The 22,794-nt window shown below is 47.1% G+C and overlaps 1 protein-coding gene and 1 long non-coding RNA gene across 4 annotated transcripts in view; one reads left to right on the top strand and one right to left on the bottom strand.

Moving 5' to 3' along the window:
* The window catches only part of Tbc1d24 (TBC1 domain family member 24), an 8,541-nt gene extending 140 nt beyond the window's left edge, over positions 1 to 8,401 (top strand). The window contains exons 2-9 of one of the 2 annotated variants that reach the window (XM_004864648.3): positions 1,562 to 2,642; positions 3,200 to 3,217; positions 3,710 to 3,868; positions 4,868 to 4,931; positions 5,308 to 5,403; positions 5,872 to 6,100; positions 6,440 to 6,610; positions 7,340 to 8,401. In XM_004864648.3, the coding sequence (XP_004864705.1) occupies positions 1,678 to 2,642; positions 3,200 to 3,217; positions 3,710 to 3,868; positions 4,868 to 4,931; positions 5,308 to 5,403; positions 5,872 to 6,100; positions 6,440 to 6,594 (1,686 nt within the window). In that variant the 5' untranslated portion in view covers positions 1,562 to 1,677 and the 3' untranslated portion in view covers positions 6,595 to 6,610; positions 7,340 to 8,401. The remainder of the gene's footprint in view (positions 1 to 1,561; positions 2,643 to 3,199; positions 3,218 to 3,709; positions 3,869 to 4,867; positions 4,932 to 5,307; positions 5,404 to 5,871; positions 6,101 to 6,439; positions 6,611 to 7,339) is intronic. The other variant, XM_004864649.3, reaches the window with a different exon arrangement.
* A 9,649-nt stretch (positions 8,402 to 18,050) lies between these two features.
* LOC101708983 (uncharacterized) lies at positions 18,051 to 22,784 on the bottom strand. 2 transcript variants are annotated; one of them, XR_002389355.2, is made up of 3 exons: positions 22,606 to 22,784; positions 20,044 to 20,222; positions 18,051 to 19,946 (listed from the first exon to the last, which is right to left on the bottom strand). It is a non-coding gene; the product is annotated as an uncharacterized LOC101708983 (long non-coding RNA). The 2 variants fall into 2 exon arrangements; XR_206089.3 differs by having other exon boundaries at positions 18,051 to 19,909; positions 20,009 to 20,222.
* Between the last annotated feature and the right edge of the window lie 10 nt (positions 22,785 to 22,794).

Consider the following 22,794-nt stretch of genomic DNA (forward strand, 5'->3'; position numbering starts at 1 on the left):
TGTGCCCAAGACTACCGTTTGGCAAAGGCAGGAGTAAGTTGTGGAATCCAAAGCAGCAAACTTGGCATTATAGTGCCCTGCTCAGAGTCTCAAATAGCACATCTTACCTGTTTCTTTTTTTTTTGCGGGGGGGGGGGGGTTGTTTTTTTGGTACCGGGGATCCAACTCGGGACCCTGTGCTTGCGTGGCAGGCGCCAGAACCACTGCGCTAAATCCCCGGCCCTACCTGTTTCTTTTGTATGTACCTGAGTCACAACAGTTGTTACTGTGGTGAGCCAGCACCAAATCCCCCAAGACTTCTGTCTCATTTGGACTCAAAAATGTCTAATTTTTATCTTTTGGTACTGAGGATTGAACCTAGGGGCACTCTACCACTGGGCAACATCCTCAGATGTTTTTTTTTTTTGACACAGGGTCTTGCTAAGTTACCCAGGTTGGTTTTAAGCTTATAATCTTCCTGCCTCTGCCTTTCAAGTAGCTAGGATTACAAGCATGTACTACCACACTTGGCTTAGAAACGTCTAATTTTGAAACTGTGGCACCTTCCACTTGATTCTCAGCCCTCTGTTTAGTGATTCACTTGAAGTTACCTTCCTAGAACTTAGCTTCCAAGCTGGCCATTTAAGAAGGTTAAATGGTGGGTTCAGAATCCCAGCTTGGGCATGGTGGAACAGAGAAGTGTGACTCTTCAGTTCACAGCTGGGTGAAGGCCTAATACCTCAGGGGGCTGAAAGGAGGTATTGGTCAGTGGGCTCCTCTTAATCCTGGCTTCTTCCCCAAAACGCCCAGGTTACAGGGTGGTCATTAGGATCCAGAGGGGACCTCCCTGAGTTGAGTACTGTTTGCAGCAGAGTCAGGTTATTGAAGTGCTTCTGGGAACCTTCCCCTTAGCTTTTCAGTACTCGGAAACCATGTAACCTGTTCAGTAATACATGAACTCTGTGAAAATAAGTTACTCTCTGAAGTTCTTAATAACTTCTCAGAACAACCTCGTATCTTAAATGGAAGCCCTTCTAGTACTTTTTTTGTTTTTTTCAGTACTGAAAGTTGAACTCAAGGCCTTCACACTGAGCCACACTGAGTGCTTTTTATTTTTTATTTTGAGACAGGTTCTCACTAAATTGCTAAGTTAACCAGGCTGAGCTCAAACTTGGAATATTGGTGCCTTATCCTTCCAGAGTGCTGGGATTACAGGTGTGTGCCATCATGTAGTACTTTTATATAAAGATGAAAACAGGCCAGGGATTTAGCTCAGTGGTTTCACCGCCTGCTGTGCAAGTGCAAGGACCCAAGTTCGATCCCCGGTACCAAAAAAAAAAAAAAAAAGATGAAAACAAACAAAAAAGTTCTTCAGAATGTGCACCTTCAAGCGGGGCATGGAGGTGCATGCCTGTAATTCCAGCATTTTGGAGGTTGAGGGAGGAGGATTGCTGTGAATTTGAGGCCAGCCTGGGCTACATAGTGAGTTCAAGGCCAGCCTGAATGACATAGCAAAACCATGACTCAAAAAAAAAAATTCACCTTCAAACATACAAATGAAAAATGGTTTTTAATCCTACAGGGTGTAAAATGGCAGTCAGGTTAGCAGAAAAACCCTGGAGAGGGGGCTGAAGGATTTAGCTGCTCTTTGCTCCCAACCTGGCAGTCCAGAGTCTCCTCCCAGGCACACCAGGCACCATGGACTCCCTAGGGTACAACTGCTTTGTAGACAAAGACAAGATGGATGCTGCCATCCAGGATCTAGGACCAAAGGAGCTGAACTGGACTGAGCTGCAGGAGCTGAAACAGCTGGCCCGAGAGGGATTCTGGGCTCAGAGCCACACCTTGCGGAGAAAGGTATACCAGCGCCTGATCCGGGACATCCCCTGCCGCACAGTCACACCAGATGCTAGTGTGTACAGTGACATTGTGGGCAAGATTGTAGGCAAGCACAGCAGCAGCAGCCTGCCTCTTCCAGAGTTTGTGGACAACACTCAGGTGCCGAACTACTGCCTGAATGCCCGGGGTGAGGGGGCTGTGCGCAAGATCCTCCTGTGCATTGCCAACCAGTTCCCTGACATCTCCTTCTGCCCTGCGCTGCCAGCTGTGGTGGCCCTGCTGCTTCACTATAGCATCGATGAGGCTGAGTGCTTTGAGAAGGCCTGCCGCATCCTGGCCTGCAATGACCCCAGCAAGAAGCTCATCGACCAGAGCTTTCTGGCCTTTGAGTCATCCTGCATGACGTTTGGAGACCTGGTGAACAAGTATTGCCAGGCAGCCCACAAGCTGATGGTGGCTGTGTCAGAGGATGTGCTGCAAGTCTACTCTGACTGGCAGCGCTGGCTTTTTGGAGAGCTACCCCTCAACTACTTTGCCCGTGTCTTCGATGTCTTCCTTGTGGAAGGCTACAAGGTATTATACCGTGTTGCCCTGGCCATCCTCAAATTCTTCCACAAGGTGAGAGCAGGGCAGCCCCTTGAATCAGACAATGTGAAGCAGGACATCCGCATGTTTGTCAAAGACATTGCCAAGACAGTATCCCCTGAGAAGCTGCTAGAAAAAGCATTTGCCATCCGCCTCTTCTCCCGCAAGGAGATCCACCTCCTGCAGATGGCTAATGAGAAAGCACTGAAGCAGAAGGGCATCACTGTCAAGCAGAAGAGGTAGGCAAGGCCACTTTCATGCATGTGTATGTCCTGAGGCTAAGAAGGGTTTGCACAAGAGTACAGGGTTTTGGTGGAATGGATCTTGGGGATATGAGCTTATTCTACCACACTCTTGACCATCTGTCTTGTTCATCTATCCCTATGTGGGTAAAAAGACATTGGAAAGTAGGAAGATCCTTCCTGGTTATGGCCGTAGAAAGACAAGTGGGGACTTGGGATGGACACTCACAGCTGAGGTGGAAGCTGGACAGTCTTGGGGGTCAGAAGTTCTGGCTGGCCTCCCAGGGGTCATGTCAGGGCAGCCCTCTGGGGTTCATGGCTGGTCATTCTTGTAGTGGCTGGACATGGCTTCACTAGCTAAGGATTAGAGTTTGGCAGGGTCATCGTGTTTGGCAGCTGAAGCTGTGAGCATGCTGTAGGTGTGGCTGTTGGTGTGTAGTTCTCTTTCTCTAGGACCAAAGGAAAGCACATCTGGGGTTTGGTACCCACCACTAACCTCTCCTTGTCTGTTTTATTTTTCTTCTCTGTGTTCGTTGCTTCCTCCTGTTTTTCAGTGTCTCACTTTCTAAAAGGTAGGTCTGAAACCATACCTCCATGCCTTGCTTCTCTCCCTTCCTGCCGGCAGCACTGGACTGGCTGCTTGCTGTTTTCTGGGCTCTCACAGGCTGGCTTTTGCTCACTGCCTCAATCTGACTTAGATACCATTCATCTGTCTATGTCTGTCTACCTTAGTTGTGTGGTTTGCTGGTGCTTGGCTGGCCCTGTAGCCTTGTCTTTCCAGAGCTGACTCCCTTCTGTCCTGATTTCTTAGAGAAAAAGTGCTTTTGCCCCACCTGCCTCCCTGGCTGGGCACTCTCCCCTCTTTGTAGTGGTGGGAGGGTGTCTTCTGAGAAAAGCCTCACCTTGTTTCTCCCTGTCCTGGACCTCGAACCAGGCTATAAACCTGGCTGAATAGGTGAGATGTCCCCTCCAAGCTTAGTTCTAAAGAAAGCTCTGGAGTCTGAGGTTAGGGTGTGGTCAGGGCCAAGATCGTTGCAGGCTCTGACTCCTCTTGCTCTCACCAGGCAGTTTGTGCACTTAGCTGTCCATGCAGAGAACTTTCACTCAGAGATCGTCAGTGTGAAGGAGATGAGAGATATCTGGTCCTGGGTCCCTGAACGATTCGCCCTCTGCCAGCCTCTCCTGCTCTTCTCCTCATTGCAGCATGGGTACAGCCTGACCAGGTGAGGCCTGAGGAGGCTGCATAGTCCCCCCAGGCACATCCTGCCTGCCATTTTTGGGAAGTGACATGGGTGGCCAGAGATGAGTCTTTGAACCTAGACCCCTGCTTCTTCCTGTGGGGCCTGAGAGCCAGGAGACTGTTCTCTAGGTTTCATTCCCAGGCCACAGGCCACCTAGACTTTGAAGGTCATTGCTGTGCACACTACAGCTTGGTGCCCCATGTAGGCATGGGAGGCAGAGTTTCAACTTCAGGAGCTCACAGAATCGTTAGGGAGAACTACAGGAGGAACTGGCCCTGGCTTCCCTGTACTTCTTACCTCCCATGTTGGTAACAAGCCTGGATGGCCCTCCATAGGGCTATGCCTGTGCTAGCCTCTGGCCAGGTGGCTCTTGACCAGTCATTCATGTGATTTTCCTGCAAGGGTCTCCCAAGGAAGCTTAGACAGATTTACCTGGCATCTAGCAACTCAAGTCTCAGATAGCAGGAAGTCTCAGTTACCCTGGCTTGAATCACAGCAGGGGCGATGGAGACAGAGCTGCCACCCTAGGCCCTTTCTGCAGCCATACAGACATTTTGGCATATCTGGAACCACTTCATCCAGCCCTACCAGGGATGGCAGCCAAGCACTGGCCACCACACTGGCAGCCTTGGGCCTCCCAACATGCCCAGGCTCCTGAGAACATGTTGAGCCTTCCTAGAGGACCTGTTCTTCTGGTTCTTGCTTCCCTGTGGCACCTGGCACTCAGCTCTGCCCTTGGAGGACCATATGTGGTGAAGCCTTTCCCTATCCATACCTGGATAGCCCTGGATGGCCTAGAAGAGCCAGATGAGAAGAACACCTGGTGAGGACATTGCCAGGTCCTAGGGTATGATGGACAAAAGATGGTGGCAGAAGACCATCTAGGTCTCTCTGTCCCCAGCCTAGGCTGAGGGTCAGTGGAGGCTGGCAGGAGGCAGTGAAGAGGGCATCCAGAGTAGCATGTGTGATCTCTGCCCTCAGGTTCTTTTTCCAGTGTGAAGGACACGAACCCACTCTCCTGCTCATCAAGACCACACAGAAGGAGGTGAGGAGGGACTAGAGGGAGCCCTGGGGCCTGGCCTCAAGAGCCCTCTTGAAGTCTGCAGTTCCTTGGGCTGATGCCAAAATCTGAGTGTGAAGGTGGCCCACATGTAGTGCTTGCTTCTGTGTTAGAAAGCCACAGAGGGAGATGAAAATATCCAAAGGCATTCACCTCCATGCCCAGCCTTAACCCATGGTGTGAAAGGAGTGCATCTCCCCAAACTTAACCCTCTCCCACACCCTCTTGCCCATGGTGGTGGTAGGGGCTATGATACACAGCACCCCCAGCTGTGACCTGTGACTCAGGCTCCTCAGCAGGCCTGAACAAGGAAATATTCCTGGGGCATGAAGGTGCGGTTTCATCACAATCTTCCTCCTAGGTGTGTGGAGCTTACCTGTCAACGGACTGGAGTGAGAGAAATAAATTTGGCGCCAAACTGAGCTTCTTTGGGACCGGAGAATGCTTTGTGTTCAGGGTGAGTGGTGCTGAGCTTGGCCCCTCCCCAACTTTGGGCCAGGATTCTCTCTGCCCTTGACCAACACCTGATGGTGTCAAGGGAGCTTGGGAATCAGTAGGCCCTTTGCCCTGGGCACTCTGGCTCCCTTGGCCCTGTTTTATTTTCATTATGTAGTTACCCTGTAGGATAATCTCATTCACTTCTTTTTCTGGTACTGGGGATCGAACTCAGGACCTTGTGTTTGCAAGGCAGGCATGGTGCCACTGAGCTAAATCCCTGACCGTCATTCACTTCTTGTTTTTTGGGAGGTTTTTTTGGGTTTTTTGGTACCGGGGATCCAACTCGGGACCTTGCGCTTGGGAGGCAGGAGGCGGAACCACTGAGCTAAATCCCCAGCCTTATAGCAAATTTTTGAATGTGGCTTTTAGGGGACAGGGTCAGTAGGGTGCTGCATGCCAGTAACTTACACTGCTCAATCACCTTCAGCTGCAGCCCGAGGTGCAGCGTTATGAGTGGGTGGTCATCAAGCACCCGGAGCTGACCAAGCCGGCCTCCTTCATGTCCTCAGAGACCAGCACTCCCTCTCCACTTAGCCACTCTGTCCCCTCAGACCCTGCTGACCGGCTCTCACCGTTCCTGGCTGCTCGGCACTTCAACCTGCCTTCCAAGACTGCGTCCATGTTCATGGCTGGGGGCAGTGACTGCCTCATCATTGGTGGGCACCCTCACCCTCCACATATCCTGGGCCCCACTAGCCCAGGGAGGAGGATAGGGGATTGTGGGTGGCTGAAGCCTCTGTGATGGCAGAGAAAGAGGCCCTGGGTTGTTGTAGGTGGACCAGGATAAGGGCAGAGAGAGGTAGTTTGTGAAGTGGGGGTCAGCCTGTACAACCAGGCCCGGGGCTGTGGTTTATTTAGCAAGGCCATTGCAGGGCAAGAACTGCTAAGATTGCTGATGCTTAAACAGAGACACCTTGAAGGCAGTGCTGATGGGTGTGTGTGTGGGTGGGTGCTGTTGGGCAGAGGAATGGTCACTGACCTGAGCAATCCTGCAGGAGGAGGGGGTGGCCAGGCACTCTACATCGATGGGGACCTGAACCGGGGCCGCACAGGACACTGTGACACTTTCAACAACCAGCCCCTCTGCTCTGAGAACTTCCTTATTGCTGCGGTGGAGGCCTGGGGCTTCCAAGACCCTGACACCCAGTGATGGGCCTGCACTGACGGTGACTGAATTGCTGTTGTGGGGTGGTGGGATTGAGGCCAAGCTACCTCCTGGGGAGCAAGTAGATCCCACATGGGCATCCATGCAGCAGGGCTGCCCTGCCTCATCTGTCTGAGATTGGCCCTCTGCCTTGCTCTTGGGCCTCCTGAGCCTACCTGCTTCTGGGATGGAGCTCAGGGGACTACTGTGCACACCCAGGCCCACCCAGTACATGTGTAGAAGGCACTCTCCTCCCCGCCCAGGGCCATGGCTCTCTGTGAAGGTGCCCTAGGCCCAGGGCCATGAGGATGGGAGCAGGGGATACCTTTTGTTGCAAGAGTCTCCTCAAAGGACCCTTAACCCCTGTGGTAGGGGTGGAAAGGTGAAGGAACTGTCAGCCAAGTGTGGCTCCATGGTGCCCCCTGGTGGTACTTAAGACATTACTCCTCTCCCAAGGCCCCTGCTCTCATCTGAGGGTCTGAGGAGACAGGCACCCCTGCCACTGCTCCCTGTCAAGATCCCTGCACTTGGAGTGTCTCCCCAGCCACTGACTCAGTCCTTCCTCCCCAGAGCTTCCTCTCTAGCAGAAACTTCACTGTAAGGCTCCCCTAGGCCACATTTGCTGCTCCAGGTAGGAGGGGCGAAGGCAAGATGTGTGCTGAGCTCTGTGGCTCCTGGCTACTCCAGGGACAATGAGGGGCCCGTGGGATGGGGACTGGAGGGGATGTCATGTGTCCTTGTGTTTCTGCAGAGCCTGAAGCTTTCTTGGCCTCACTGCAAGTCCGCACCTGAAGAAGTGACTCGAGGGACCAAACCTAGACCAGCCAACTCCATATCCAGGCACCTCCCCAGCTCAGAACCAGCTGGATTCATGGGAGCTTCTCATCCTTCCTCTCTAGCCTGGTGGCCTCCTTGAGCCCATTGCAGTCGCAGCAGTCACCCCTTTCCCTTCCTTGTTACTGCAATGACCAGCTCCAGAGTCACACCCAGATCCCTCAGCATGGCATGCTTGTCTCAGTCCTACCTCCCTCTTCCCTTCTAGGCCCTGCACCTGCTGGATCTTGCCTATGCAGCACCTCTTAGGCCACTGTGCCTGGATGTATGTCCTCCCTCTATCCCTTTTGTGTGTGGTAGTGTGGCTGGTCACATGTCATGGTTTTCTGTGTGCTTCCCCCTCTCCCTTATAGCCTTCAGGCCCCTGGGCCTTGCTGCCTGAGCTCTGCACTACCCTGGTGGCTATAGGTGCTTAGACCTGCCACCCTACAACACCTCCCCACCTGTCCTGTAACCTCCCTCAGCTGGTCCTGAGGCTCTAGGCACCACAAAGGAAAGAGGGGAGAAGCATGACCCAAGTGGCCATTCTGGGGCCTTAGAGACCTAGGTCATATGGACAGGTTTCCATTCCCCTTACGTCTGCCTCTGGCACCTCTGTATCCCCATGGGTCATTTCAGGTCTATCCCCACCTCTATGCTTGGTCTTCTGAGAGGGTGTCATCCTTCCCTGCCCTTTCACTCACATTGTTTCTGAGTGGGGTCAGGAGGTATAGGAGGCAGGATAAGAATCCTGTTTGGCTTTAGGCAAGCTGATAAACCTGCCCTGGGATCACCTTTTCCACTTGTGAAATAGGCCAGTGCTCCAGCCCTGCTCTCCTCATGGATGGGGGACCATATGAGGCCCTCTTGAGAGGTGCAGGGAGGGGCTTTCACCCCCACAGAGCAGTTCAGGCCTTGTTACCTCCTTCCACTGAGCTTCCCCTGTCCATGCCTATACTGTCAACTTTGGTGTTCATTAAACATGGTCTTGTTGCATCAACTCAGGGTTCTGGGTCTGCTCTCTTTTTCAGCCAGAGGAGTCCTAGGGGCTTCCTTGATGCTTGTCCATGCATTGTCACTGGGACATGAAAGCCTTTTGAAAAATGTAATCTTTCAGGAGCAGATGAAGTTAACCCTGAACATTGTTTGTAAGGCTCGGCTCTGCAAATTTCCTGACTGGGTGGGGGTTTTCCTGGCAAGTGAATCCAATAGGATCTGTAGCTGCCCCAAAGGGCTCTACTCAGCCTTCACCCTTCCCATGGATCCAGCAAGAAGACTAGTTGCCACCTTGTTGTGATTTCTTCATCTTAAGCAAAGTTCTTCAGTTGTGTGTACATATAAAATATTCAGTTTCTTTAGATTTAATATCTTTTTCTGACTTTCCTACCAAAAGGTTTGTGATTATTATCTTTTATTTTTAAGTTGTCTGTTTTCTTATTCTTATCACTATTCTTCTTTGATACTAAGTATCCCCAAATATAATTTACTTACCTTTTTTTTTGGATACCGGGGATCGAACTCGGGTCTTTGCGCTTGCGCAGCAGGCGGCGAAACCACTGAGCTAAATCCCCAGCCCTATTTACCTTCTTTTTGAGAAAGAACCTCACTGTGTAGTTCAGATTGGCCTTGAACTTGCTATGTAGCTCCTCAAACTCATGGAGATCCTCCTTCCTCAGCCTCCTGAACGTTGGGTTTACAGGCATGTGCCACCACTCTGGCTTTATCTTCTATTGAATATTTATGGCTTTTATTTTTTGTTGTTTTTTTGTCTATGGCCATACCACCCTGAACACACCCAATCTTGTCTGTTGTTTTTTTGGAGATAATACCTCACTGTACAACCCAGACTAGTCTCCAACTTGTGATCCACCTGCCTCATGCCTACGTCTATTAGCTTTTGATGTTAACCCAAAATTTGATGAATAATTACCATTTTAAAAGAAATAGGTAAACATTTACTTTAAAATATTGAACCTAATTTTTTTTTGTACCGGGAATTGAACTCAGGGCCTTACACTTGCCAGGCAGGCACTGTACTGCTGAGGTACATCACCAGCCCTGAACTTAGGGGTTTTTTTTTTTTGGTACCAGGAATCAAACTCAGGACCTTGTGCTTGTGAAGCAGACGTGCCACTGACCTAAATCCCTGGCCCTGAACCTAATTTAAATCCGTTTATTAAGTGCATTTGTTATAGGCATCATATGTCTTTAGGGCTTCTGAAAAATTGGTATTTTATTTCTTTTTGTTTGTTTTATTTTTTGAGACAGGGTCATACTATATTCTGGCTGGTCGTGAACTCACTAATCCATGCTGGCTATGAACTTGTGTTGGTCCTCCTGCTTCAGCCTCCCACTGCTGGGTTTACAGCTATGTGCCTCCATGCCAGACCAAAATCAGTATTTTAAAAATATATAAGCTGGGCATGGTGGTATATACCTGTTATCCTTGCACTCAGGAGGCTGAGGCAGAATGATTGTGAGTTTGGGGCCAGCCTGACTACATAGTGAGTAACCTGAGCTGGCATGAGTAACATAGCAAAAGTCATGTTTTAGGGCCAGGGATTTAGCTCAGTGGTTCCAGCGCCTGCCTTGAAAGCTCAAGGTCCAGAGTTCGATCCCCGGTACCCCCCCCCCCCAAAAGTCATGTTTTTAAAAAAACTCCCTGGGTGGGTGTGGTGGCACACACCTTGGAAGGCTGAGGCAGGATTTCTGGGAGTTTGAGGTCCAGCCAGGGATACATAGTGAGACCCTGTCTCAAAAAAAAAAAAAAAAATTCCAGCTACTTGGGAGGCTGAGGCAGGAGGATCACAAATTTGAAGGCAACCCAAGCAACTGAGACACCACCCCAGTCTCAAAATTAAAAAAAAAGGGGGCTGGGGATGTGTCTTGGTGCTCCTTAGGTTCAGTTGCCAGTACTCTTTTTTTGGGGGGGGGGTACCGGGGATTGAATTTGGGACCTTGCGCTTGCAAGGCAGGCGCCAGAACCACTGAGCTAAACTCCCGGCCCTAGTTGCCAGTACTGAAAAAATTTATTAAGAGTAAATCATTTTTATTTCATAAATTTCAGTTTAAATTATTGAACTGAAATTAATATTTCAGCTTTTCTGTTTGGATTTTGAGACAAAGTCTTATTGGCCTTGAACTTGCTATATAATCCAGGCTGGCCCTGAACTCATGATCCTGCATCAGCCTCCCAGGGCAAGGATTATAGGCATATACCATCATATCTGGCAGTTTTTTCTATTTTTGTAAGCTGCATCCTTTAATTTTCTGAGTTCTTTTTTTTGTTTTGTTTTGTTTTCCCCTTCCCTCGCCCTCCCTCCCTTCACCCCCTCCACCCTTCCCTATTTGCAAAGACCTTGTTTCCATTTTTTTCCTCTTATATTTTTTCCTTTCCCTTTTTTCCCTTCCCCTACCCCTCCCAATTCCCCTGCTCTTTTAGACCTTTTCTTCCTGTTACACAATATCAGTTATACATTTTTTAAATTACAATATTAAGATCTAGGAGACATTACCACAGATTTTACAGAATTTAAAAGGATATAGAAAGCATATTACAAAAATCTTTTTTGAAATAAATTTGACAATTTCTAAGAAGTAACTGAGAAGACAAATTAATGAAACTAACTCTGGAGGAAATATAAAATTTGAACAGCACCTATTAAAGAAAGTATATTCCTAGCTTGAAAACCTACCTGTATGACAACAGCAGGCTCATAAACATTTTAACTGATAAATTATATCAAACATTTAAAGCATAAAAAAGAAGGAACACTTCTCCCCTCATTTTAGGAAATCAACATTGTGCTAATCCTAAAACTGGGTAAAGCTAATAGAAGAAAAAGGTATGAACATAGATAGAAATTTGTTTAACAAAACAAACTCTTAGAAGTCAGATCTGGCAGTATGTAGAAAGTGGTTTTATTATAGGGATGGCAGTGTTGGTTCAGCATTGGAAGATCCACCCCCAAAAGTCATCATTTTAACAGAGGAAAGGAGAAAGCCATATGATCCTGTCACTAGTTGGAGAAAGAGTATGGGACTAAATTCTACAGCTGTTCATGGTAAAAGCTATCAGGAGACTAGAAGTAGAACAGAACCTTCTCAACAGATCAAAGACATGTACTCCATATTTCCAACAAAAACTCCTATGAATGGAGACGATACAATGCTTTCTCCCTAAAGTGGGGAATAAGGGCATATATGCCTACTCTTCATCTGTCCATTAGACTTCGAAACAGGTCTAAACCAAAATAGCCTGGCAATAAAATGACACAACTGGGATAGGATTGGCACAGCAGAAGCAAAATCTTTATATGTAGAGGAAATGATCATCTACAGAGAAAATACTAAGAAATCTCTAGGAGTCCCTAGAACTTGTATTTGAATTTAGCAGGATTAGAAAACACAAGGTATATATAAAAATTCAGGTCTGTGTATACTTGCTATAAATGAAGAACTGGATATTGAAATTTAAAAGTTATGTAGGAGTACAAAGGACCCAGAAAAGCCAAAAACAAAAACAGTGTTGGAAGACGTTTAGCACCCAATTTTAGGACTTCTTCTAAAGCTACAGTAATCAAGGCAGTGTTGGTGTAAGGAAAGACATAGATCATTTGAATAAAACAGAATCTAGAAATAGAACCACACATATATGGTCCACTGAGTTTTTAAAGATTATTTAACATTAGCATTTTATAGAATATAAACTCGATTCAAGAGCCGAGGAAGAGATAGTGTCTTCAGCAAATGGCACTAGAACACCTGGTATCTGTATATAAAAAATTAACCTCAACCCTTTTTTTCCATACATGAATATAACTTGAAGGGATCTATGAACCTAAATAAGAAAGCCTAAAAGTATAAAACTTTGGGCCGGGGATTTAGCTCAGTGGTTCCGTTGCTTGCCTTGCAAGCACAAGGACCCGAGTTTGATCCCCAGTACCAAAAAAAAAAAAAAAAGTATAAAACTTTAAGAAGAAATTGTAAGGGAAAATGTTTATGAATTCAGGGTAGGCAAGAACTACCTAGGATACAAAAAACATGATGTATAAAAGAAAAAAATTGATAAATGAGATTCCATCAAAATTTAGAACTTTAAATGACATCATTAAAATGAAAAGTAGTCCTTAAACAGACCATATGTACAATGCATATAACCTATGAGCAGAATATATAAAGAATTCTTAGAGCTCATTAATAGACAACCCAATTAAAATGTAAACATAAGATGATAAATAGCCAGTATAGCACAAGGAATGGTGTGCAACTCTAGAATCAGAAAAATACTAATCAGTACAATAATAAGATTGAATTATACACTCATTAGGGAGATGAAGTCAAAAGTTTTAAAAGCCTTGTTATGATTTTTTCTTTTTGTTGGATTCTCCCCCTTTGCATTTAATTTGTCATGCTCAATGGATTCATTTTGCTGGGTTTCCTGGGGTTGTGATCCTCATTGTCTTTTCCTAGGGTATTGTCTAAAATTTTTTGGAGTGCTGGTTTGGTATTTATGAAGTTCCTGAGGTGCTCTTTATCATGAAAGTTATCTTATTTCTCCATCAAGTTTGAAAGATAGTTTTGCAGGGTACATTAATCTGGGTTGGAGGCTGTTTTCCTTTAGGGCTTGAAATACATCACTCCAAGCTCTTCTTGCCTTGAGGGTTTGCATTGAGAAGTCTGCTGTGATTCTGATGGGCTTTCCTTTGTATGTGATTTGTTTCTTTTCTCTCACTGCTTGTAGAATTTTATTCTTCTGTTGGATTTCTGGAATCCTAACTATTATATGCCTATGTGTAGATTTTTTTTTATTAAGGCTAGCTCGAGTCCTGTATGCCCCACCTATCTGTATGTCAAGTTCTTTTCCCCTCCTTGGGAAGTTTTCTGCCATCACCTCTGTGAAGAGTTTTTTTTTTATGTCATCTGCACTCTCTCCTCTTTCCTCACTGACTCCAATCAGTCTTACATTATTCTTCTTTGCAGTGTCTAGCAGCCGCTGGATTGATTTCTCATGGTCCCTCACAATTTTAAAGCAATTTTTCTTTTCCTCCTCACTAATTGCAATCTTATCTTCTATATCTGAAATTCTATCCTCACATTGGTTCATTCTGCTGTGCAGACTTTCGATGGCAATTTTCTGAGTTCTTTAGTATAATTTCTTTTAGAACATTCTGGATTTCAGAAGGTATTCAGATTTCTCTTATCCATTTCCTAAAGCCATAAAGCCACTATATTTGCCAGGCATACTGGCAGATACCTGTAATCCCAGCATTGGAGATTGAGGCAGGAGGATCACTGCAAGTTTAAGGACAGCCTGTGCTACATAGTGAGTTTAAGGCTAGCCTGAACTGAAGTAAGACCCTGTCTCAAAAAAAAAAGCCCAAAAAAGTATTATTAATAGTTTCTGTACCTTTTTGTTTTAAAGTGATTCTCAGTGGTTCTCTTCCCCAAGCCCAATATCTTGTTTGCATGGCCCAGTTACATTAGGCAGAAAAGTTTGTGGATTTTAAAAAATAGTACAAAAAAATTTAAAAATAGTACAGTGTAAGGAGTTGTTTAGGATCTTTGTTATATGAGTGTTCCATTTTGTTCCCAAAGTTAGGTGCAGCATCATATGATGCATTGCTACAGATGAACTTACATGTTGGTAGGGTCACTTGTTTTATCAGACTGCATGGAATTTGTTGACACTGTGTTTGAGACTAAGGAAGCAATTGGTGAACATGTAGACATATCAACTAGTGACCTGACAGAAACACCAGGAGACCAAATTTTGCACTGCAGACTGCTGGATCTACAGTGTATCACCTGTGGGCTAAAGCTGCAGCACTCCTGGCTGAGGGCCCTGCAAGTCTGAGCTCTTTCACCAATACTATGGATGATGGATGATGGAGATGCAAGTTGTCTGCTCTCCTGCCCCCATTTCCTTTGTATGTGAAGAGACTGGAACATCTCTGGCCTGTGTGACACCAAAGGGAGTTCACCATCAAAGGACACATGTGGTCAGAAGTTATGACCTAAAAATTGAAGAGGAAGAGGTTTTGTGTATAAGTTTACTTTTTAATTCTTGTGAATGATGGTTGTTGGCTACGAAAACTGGTCATTGGACTAACATCTTGGAACATCTGAATGAATGTAATAAGAATATACTAATGCTCACTGAACCAATGTGTGGATTTCTAGTAAAACCTAACTTTGTAAATGTGAAAATAAGTGATTTAGTGGTGTTTGAGTCCTAAATAAAGTTAATGAAAACCAACAGAACAACATAATTGTGTAGTGTGTGCTATGGGAAAGTTCAGTGGGATGGGAAACCCAAGTGCCTTGTCTCCCTGAACAACAACATCTCTCCAGGAGATGAAGGCACTAAACTAAGAATCAGTTATTTCTGGGGCCAGGGATTTAGCTCATTGGTGCTGTCGCCTGCCTTGCAAGCACAAGGTCCTGAGTTTGATTCCCGGTACCAAAAAAAAAAAAAAAAAAAAAAAAAAAAAAGAATCAGTTATTCCCTTCAAGTGGAATTGAAAAGATGGCACCATAGCCAGGCGTGGTGTCGCATGCCTGTAATTCCAGCACTTGGGAAGGGGAGGCAGGAGGATCACCATGAGTTCAAGGTCAGCTTGAACTACAGAATGAGTTCAAGGCCAGCCTGGACTACACAGCGAGACTCAAAAAACTGAAAGGAAAAAAAAAAAAAAGATGGCACCAGCTGACAGTAGTCAACAGTGAGACATTTCCACAGAGACAGGTGCATCATCTGCTGCATTTACTGCCATCAAAAACCACGTTTTCCTGAGTTTTTCTATCTTTTGATTCTCAGGGCTTGTCATTTGGATGTGGTCAATAAATGAGGAATGGAGAAAGGCCACCTTCAAGAATCCTGTCAAACATCTCATGAAGAATCTCCTGGCAGGAGAAGTTCAAAGCCAATATGGGCTACAGAGTGAATTCAAGGCCAGTCTAGAATATAGTGAGATCCTGGCTCAAAAAGCCAAAGAAAAGAAAAGAATTGTGTAGGAGCCTAGAGTGTTGATGTATAACTGTAATCCCAATTACTTGGGAAGCTGAAGCAAGAAGGTCTCAAAAAAGCGTTGAAGATGTATCTGAGTGCTAGCATGCCCAAGGCCTTGGGTTTAATCCCCAGCACTGCAAAAAAAGAAAGCCAGCCATGATGGCACACACTTATAATCCTAGCACTTGGGAGGCTGAGGCAGGAGTATCACCACGAGTTCGAGGCCAGCTTGGGCTACATAGTGAGTCAAGGCTAGCCTGAACTACATAGTGAGACCCTATCTCAAAACAAAAAACCCAAATAAAACAAAAAAGAAAGAATTGCCTGGATCTCTGATCTGTCATGAGTCATCCAATGTCAGTAGCCAAGTACTGTACAGTGGTATACACCTATAATCCCAGCACTGAGGGAATCTTAGGCAAGAGAAATGCATGTTAAAGTCCTGCCTGGGGAATTTAGCAAGATCCTATCTCAAAATTTAAAAAGGCAGGGGATATAGTTTAATCCAAAGGCCCTGGGTTCAGTCCCAAGTATGGGGTGGGGGAGAGCAGAATCCATTGTCAAAAACCAAACTTAACATTTCTCACCCAAAATGAGAATATTTTATTTGGAAGTTTACTTAAGACAATATTAATGTCTTTCCTAATACCATCTTTTTTGTTAAGAGTCCTATGCCACCCGCCCTGTCCACTTTCTCCCAGTGAAGCTGCTGGGCACTGCTCCCTCCCTCTCCCTTCCTGAGGTGCTGTGGGGACTCTGCTGTGCGAACTCAGTTTCTTTCCATGAATCTGCTGCCCACTCCCTCCCCAGACTGGCCAAAAGGATGGGCATGTCTTATACCCACTTCGTTCACTGTCTCTTAACTCTGGGGCTTTCCTGATGGTCTCAGGGATAGGGCAGGTCTGATGCAGCTGGAGATGTCCTGGTGTGCTCGGCCTGCCAGAGCTTGGCCCACAGCATTGTTTGGCACAGCCACTTAAGTCTGGTGCCAGCTTTTTTAAAAAAAAAATTTTTAATAACGGTTCCTCTAATGAACAGAGAGCCTCTGCTTCTGGGCCTTTGTACATGCTGTTTATAATCCCTCATGTCCCTCCCTGGAGACTTTTCCCTGAGGCCCCCACTGAAGCTGAGTTCTCTACTATGAGGCTTTGTAGTAAGACAACACTGTCTGCTGCTGGAGACTGTCAGCCCACGGCAGGAGTGCCTAATGCTACAGAATAAACAGCCCTATTTGGGCCTGTTTGTGCTACTGCCTGTGCTGTGGTGGTAGGGGATTCTCAAGGTAGGTTCCTTGATCTCCAGCATTCTCTCCGACTGTAGTCACATTTTCCTCTCACTTCCTCCTACTGTGTTTGGGACCATCTTGCAGTTGACATTAAGACACTGACACAGGCCAGGATTAGGCAAGGTCTGTTACTGACTGAGAACAGAAAATGTCCTGGCCGAAGAGGTGGAGTACAGAGCTGTATCTTCAACATTTGAGAGACCAGCTCAGCTGGTGGCCAACATCCTCTGGAGCTTGACCAGGCAGGATTCCCCTTCCTCTCCTGTTGGCCTTCAGTCAGGCTCGTCTCAAGGCCTGGCCTATGACAAGTATCCTGGCCACATCTCCCCATCCTGCATTAAACTGCTTTGTTTTATTGTCTTCTTAATTCATGTGAAACTTAAGTAACATGGACTTAAAGATTTGGGGTGGGGGATGGAATCCAAGGCCTAGTGGGAGCCAGGCAAGTTTCACTTCCAGCCCCACCTAATGATTTTGAAATGACTCTGGGGCATTCTCTACATTCACACTGTTGGGCAACCCCCACTTCTACTAGTTCTCCAATATTTTCCCCACCTCAGAAAGAAACCTTGTCCCTGTGACCCAGCTACCCCCTAATCCTCCCATGGTAGGCTCTCTGCAGGGTGGAAATGTGCACAACACAATGTGTCTGTTCCCCAGACCTGCCAGACTCTGCAGGAACAACTGCTGCTGGCCATGTCTAAGTGCACATTTCCAGGTAGCATGATTGTTTTTCATCTGCCACCTGTGCCACAGTGGAATGTGTTTACCTCCTTCAGTTTTATTCCAGCTGCCCTTTGGTTTTTTATTGGTATGAGTTATGATTTATTTAAACACAACTGGGCTGTGTCTCTCACTTGCTCCAAACCCTCTTCTTTTGTTTTTTTTTTTTTTTGGTTTTTTGAGACAGGGTCTCAGTAGTTAAGGCTAGCTTTGAACTCTGTGTAGCCCAGGCTGGCCTCAAACTTGTGATCCTCCTGCCTCAGCATCCTGAGTGCTGGGATCACAGGCCTGTGCCACTACACCCTGCCCTCTTCACCTTTGAAACCTAATTTATAGCCAGGTATAGTGGTATATACCTGCAGTTCCATGACTCAGGAGACTGAGCCAGGAGAATTGTGAGTTCAAGGCCAGCCTGGGATACATAGCAAGTTTGAGGCCAGCTTAGAACAGAAAGAAACTGTATATCCAAAAAAAAAAAAAAAAAAAAGACCTAATTAAAGCTAGGTGTGGTGGCACATACCTATAATCCCAACACTCTGGGAGCCTGAGGCAGGAAAACTGCAAGTTTGAGCCCAGCTTGGGCAATTTAGGAACTTAGAATTTGTCTCAAAATTAAAAAAAAAAAAAAAAAAAAAGGCTGAGGATGTAGATCAGTTTGAAGGCCCTAGGTTCAATGCACAGTACAGAGAGCAAAAAAAAACTAAGACCATCTCTTCCCAAGACACCCTAGTCCCCCATTTTTCTTTGTGCCACCCTGCATCTAGTAACCACAGGTTTCTCCAGCTTAGTGTTTGCTCCCCTGGGAGGCTCCCAGCTCAGTGAAGGTAGGGGCTCACTCCTCTTTGCATTCCCAGAGCCTCACCAGTTTCTAGCACATAGATGCTCAGTAAGAACCAAATGAATGGATCAAGGTCTGAGGCAGACAGGACTGGAATTGTGAATCCTGACTGTTGGAGTGTAAAGGTGATACTGGGCTTCCAGATGTGACCCCTAGGGGCAGACATGGGATCATGGACAGATGGGGCCCCTTTCTGGTTATCTACACTTTCTGAAAATCTGCTCCCAAGACCAAACTGCACGCAGGCATTGGTTTATAAGTCACCTGGATTCAGAGAGCTGCACACTGACCCCGGTGGCCAGTGCCAGCCCCTGGCTCAAAGAGTAAGAACCAATCAGGCCCTCTTGGCAACCTCCAAAGGTTGGAGTCAGCAAGAAGGGGGAATTGCCCCATCCCTACGATCATCCGATCATCCTAGTCAGTCTTTTCTACCTCTTAACCCCTTCAATGCTTGACTTGGGCTGGAGCAGCATGGGGTTTTACAGTTCATTTGCAGCCGCTAAATGTGCCTATAGAGCACCTTTGTGCAGGGTGACAGTAGTGGTATTGGGTTCTACTTATACATTATATTTGTAAGATATTTTTATTTTTCACAGATCCTTGTATTATGTCATAACCTTTAACTTTTTGGTGCTAGGATTGAACCCAGGACCTCTTGCATGCTAATTACTCTACTACTGAGTGACACATCTCTAGCTCCAGCCTGTGGGGTTTTTTTTCTTCTTTCTTTTTTTTAAGATAATAAAATAGTTTTTTCTGCTGGGCATGGTGGCACATACCTGTAATTCCAGCACTTGGAAGGCTAAAGCAGGAGGATCACAATGAGTTCAAGGCCAGCCTAAACTACATAGCAAGACCTTGTCCCAAAAAAGCCAAAAAGGAAAAAAAAGAGAAATATTTTCTCCCTGGGTAAATATAAATGATCATGGCCTGGGAACATGGTTTCAAGTTTCCCTGAGTGACATGTTCCTAACATTTTAAATTTATTTAGTTACTTTTTTTTTTTGATACTGGGGATTGAACTCGGGTCCTTGCTTGTGCAGCAGGCAGCGAAACCACTGAGCTAAATCCCCGGCCCATAGTTACTTTTTTTTTAGAAAAGGTGTCACTGTGTAGTCCAGGCTAGCCTCCTCACAATCCTCCTGCCTCAGGCTCCTAAGTCCTGGGGTTACAGGCATATACCACCACAACCAGCTCTCCCCAAGATTTCATCTTGCCCTTAGTCATGCCTTATCTCCCCAAATAGTGCAATTATGCTCTTGTTCCATTTCCTCACAGCAGTGCCTGGTCCACATATGGCTTTAGCTAGCTAAGGTGAGATAGTAGGGTGTTCTCTCGGCGTTGTCTTCTCACAGCAACTTGGGAGAATGGGGCTGTCTGCAGAGACACATGCTCTGATGTTTTTGACATGGTTGCTGGGGCTGTCTGCTGGTTCCCCCTTACAGTATTTAGTGTAGTTTTCTTTTTTGGAATAAATCCATCTTTCCAACTGTTTGAGGCCATTTGGGACTTTATTCCTTATCTCTTTACCTCCTTTCCTGGGGTCTATGTGAAATGGCATGGGCTCTCCTCCATCTCTTCATTCTTCTCCCCATATGGTGTCTGAGTCGCATTTCCAAAGCTTCTCCAACTGGTGCCTGGAAATCCCCTCCTGTTCCAGCAATGATAGTGACAGGCAGGCTTGTGATCTGTGATTTCATGTAGGGGGAGTAGTGGTGAGGGAAAAGGCAGAGCTATGCCCCAAACCCACCTGAGTCCATTTCACCCTAGGGCCCTGTCTAGTACCCAGGAGACCAAGAGGTAGAGAAGGTGACATGGGCCTGTCCTGGCTTCTTCACTAGTTGGCAGATGTTGGTTGAGCTCCCTGAAGAGGCAGGCCCAGGTCCTGGAGTTGAGTTTCATTTCCACCACTGCTAGCCACTGACCTGGGCAAGGGTCTTTACATCCTGGGCCTGTTTCTTTGCCTGCAAAATGAGAACAATAGGGACAACTAGCTATGATGATAGCTAGCTCACTAGCTATACTCACTATAGGGTGCTCACTATAGGGCCTAGCATACCTCAGAGCTCAGCAATATCAGCTGCATAGGCTGGGTCACCCTACAGGGTTCCCCAATGCTGATGCAGAAAGAGGCAAGAAACCCTCAGTGGGGGAGGCTGAGGGGGTGGTGAGGGCAAGAGGGTACCATGGGAGGCTGAAGGAAGTGCCCAAGGAAGAGGAAGGAAGGGAAGGAAGACAAGGCAGGAGGATTTCTTGGCTGGGATAAGATGTGATGAAGGATCATAGGTAGAAAGTGATTAAAAAGGTCCTGTGGTTGGGTATGGTGGCCTGTAATCCCAGCACTCTGGAGGGTGAGGCAGGAGGATTGCCTTGAGTTCACGGCCAGCCTGAACTACACAGCAAGATCCTGTCTCCAAAAAGCTGGGGGGGGGGGCTGTGGCTTCAAGATGAAGAATAGGTTGATTGGGGCCAGGGTAAGACTAGGTAGGCAGGCCTGGTTAGACGTGAAGAAGACCCAGGCCAGAAGCAAGACGCAGCTGCAATTATGGGGTGGGAGCAGAGCTGAGAGCTGGGAGTGAGTGAACATGAGTAGAGAGAAAGGGTCAGCAATGTGCATTCCCAGCCAGGTGCTGGGGGTGAGTCTCATTGGTCTGCAGTCTCAGCAGTTCCCCTAGAGACCCACAGCCTGACCTCACACTAGAATTAGGCAGAAAACAGAAGGATAGTGAGAAGCCAGTGAACACAGTTGTCCTGCTGATCACCCTGGTGTCGTCTTGTTACCTCCAACACACTGGGTTAGGTGCACTTTACCAGCTCCTGTGCCAGCCAGAGTTCCCTAAGGGTGGACTGTACTGCCCTTCCCTTCCCTTCCTTGGTCTAGGTTTTCCCCCTGCATGTTGCTTCCCCAGTCCCCCAGCCAGGGCCATCTCCATAGTTTGGGCTACCTGGCCACTTGAAGAGTGGTCAGGACTGGAAAACTGCAGGCAAGGAACAAAAGTGCAAGATGGAGGATAAAGCCTCAGCAAAGACAGGATCATTCAGGGGAAGGGGAGAGCCCAAAGAATCCCTGGGAACACTGGGGTCCCTGCAGTGAAGCTGAGGCTACAGGGCCTGGGGCTGTCCTTGTTCCTCCAGGAAGAATGAGGATGGCAGAGCTATAGGAAGTGAGCAGGGGAGAGGGGAGGAGAAGCAGGTGGCCTGGGTAGCGGCACAAAGGCCCACTCAGAAGGCCTGATCACTGTCACTCTGCTCGGAGAAATGGTAGTCACTGTGACCTTGGCAAGAGCAAGGAGCTTTGGAGGGAAAAGAAGTGAAGAGGTGGAGATAGTGAAGATTCCTCTTTTCAGGGTCACTGATTTAGCTCAGTGGTTCCGCTGCCTGCCTGGAAAGGGAAAGGTCTTGAGTTCGATCCCCAGTATCAAAAGAAAAAAAAAAAAGATTCCTCTTTTCAAAAACTAGAGAGGTGAGAAAGAGGGAGATGGAGGAATAGTTTCTAAGTGTTCTCTGTATGTGGCCTCCTCTACTTTGAAATAAAACAGACTTAGGTATTTTGGTGGGCAAAAAGTTCAGAGGGTGGCAGATCTGGTCTAGCAAGGGGTAAGAGCCCCAGGGAGGTTCCTGTTGTGGAAGGTGAGGTTGAGAACTCAGTAAGAGGGCTAAAAGGAAAGATGACCCTATTGCTTACATGGAGAAGTTGGTGAGCAGGCACACTTAAGAGAATTATCTGATCCTTCGAGGTGGGTTTGGGGGTCAAGGGAGACCTAGGCTGGGTGACAGTGAAGCAGGGAGGAGATGAAAAGGGCAGCAGACAGCCAGAGCTGGAGAGTGGAGATGGGGCAGCCAGTTGGGGTTCCCAGACAGTCAAATTCAAGGCAGGACCAGCCTCAGGTCAGGCTCCCTGAGAGGCTGGGGGAACCATTCTCCACCGTCGCTGCTCCTGTAGGTGTGGATTTTGCATGAGGCATTAGTAAGACAGGCAGGAGATCTTTGACTCTAGAATATTCAGAAATCTAGGGGACCCTTGACAGTTGGGAACATCGACAGGGATTCAAACCAGTCATGTCTACATCTTGAGGAAAACAGACACCCTCAACTGACGTCTGGGGCGGTGAGACAAGGAAGGGTACAGATGAGGGTCTCCTTTTTCTGGGAACCAAGGGATGAAGTCACCAAATGCTGGCCAGAAGACAGTGGTTCTTAGTCTAGAAGAGCCTAGGGATAGGGTGAAGGGATGAACCCGAAAACACAGGAGGGGGCAGGTAGAGGCCAGGACCTCACTGGAGGGATGAGTGTTGTTCCCGGGAACGGAGTAGAGGAGGCCAGCGCCCCGCACTTGGGATTTCTCACCCTTGAGCTCGACTGCTCGGGGAGACTGTGGTTCGGCGGCTGGAGTAATGTGGGCTTGCCTTAACGTGAGAACCCCGGCCCAGTCAGGAAGGCCTGGGGTTCCACTCACAGAGCGCAAAGAAAATTGCCACTCAGAATCTAACGCTTGCTGGCGCCGCGCAGCCGCAAAGGAGGCGGGGCACTTGTGGA

The sequence above is a fragment of the Heterocephalus glaber genome, unplaced genomic scaffold (assembly GCF_053883595.1).
Source record: "Heterocephalus glaber isolate CG9 unplaced genomic scaffold, H.glaber_assembly_v1.0 deba00001781, whole genome shotgun sequence".
In the NCBI taxonomy this organism is placed as follows: Eukaryota; Metazoa; Chordata; class Mammalia; order Rodentia; family Bathyergidae; genus Heterocephalus; species Heterocephalus glaber.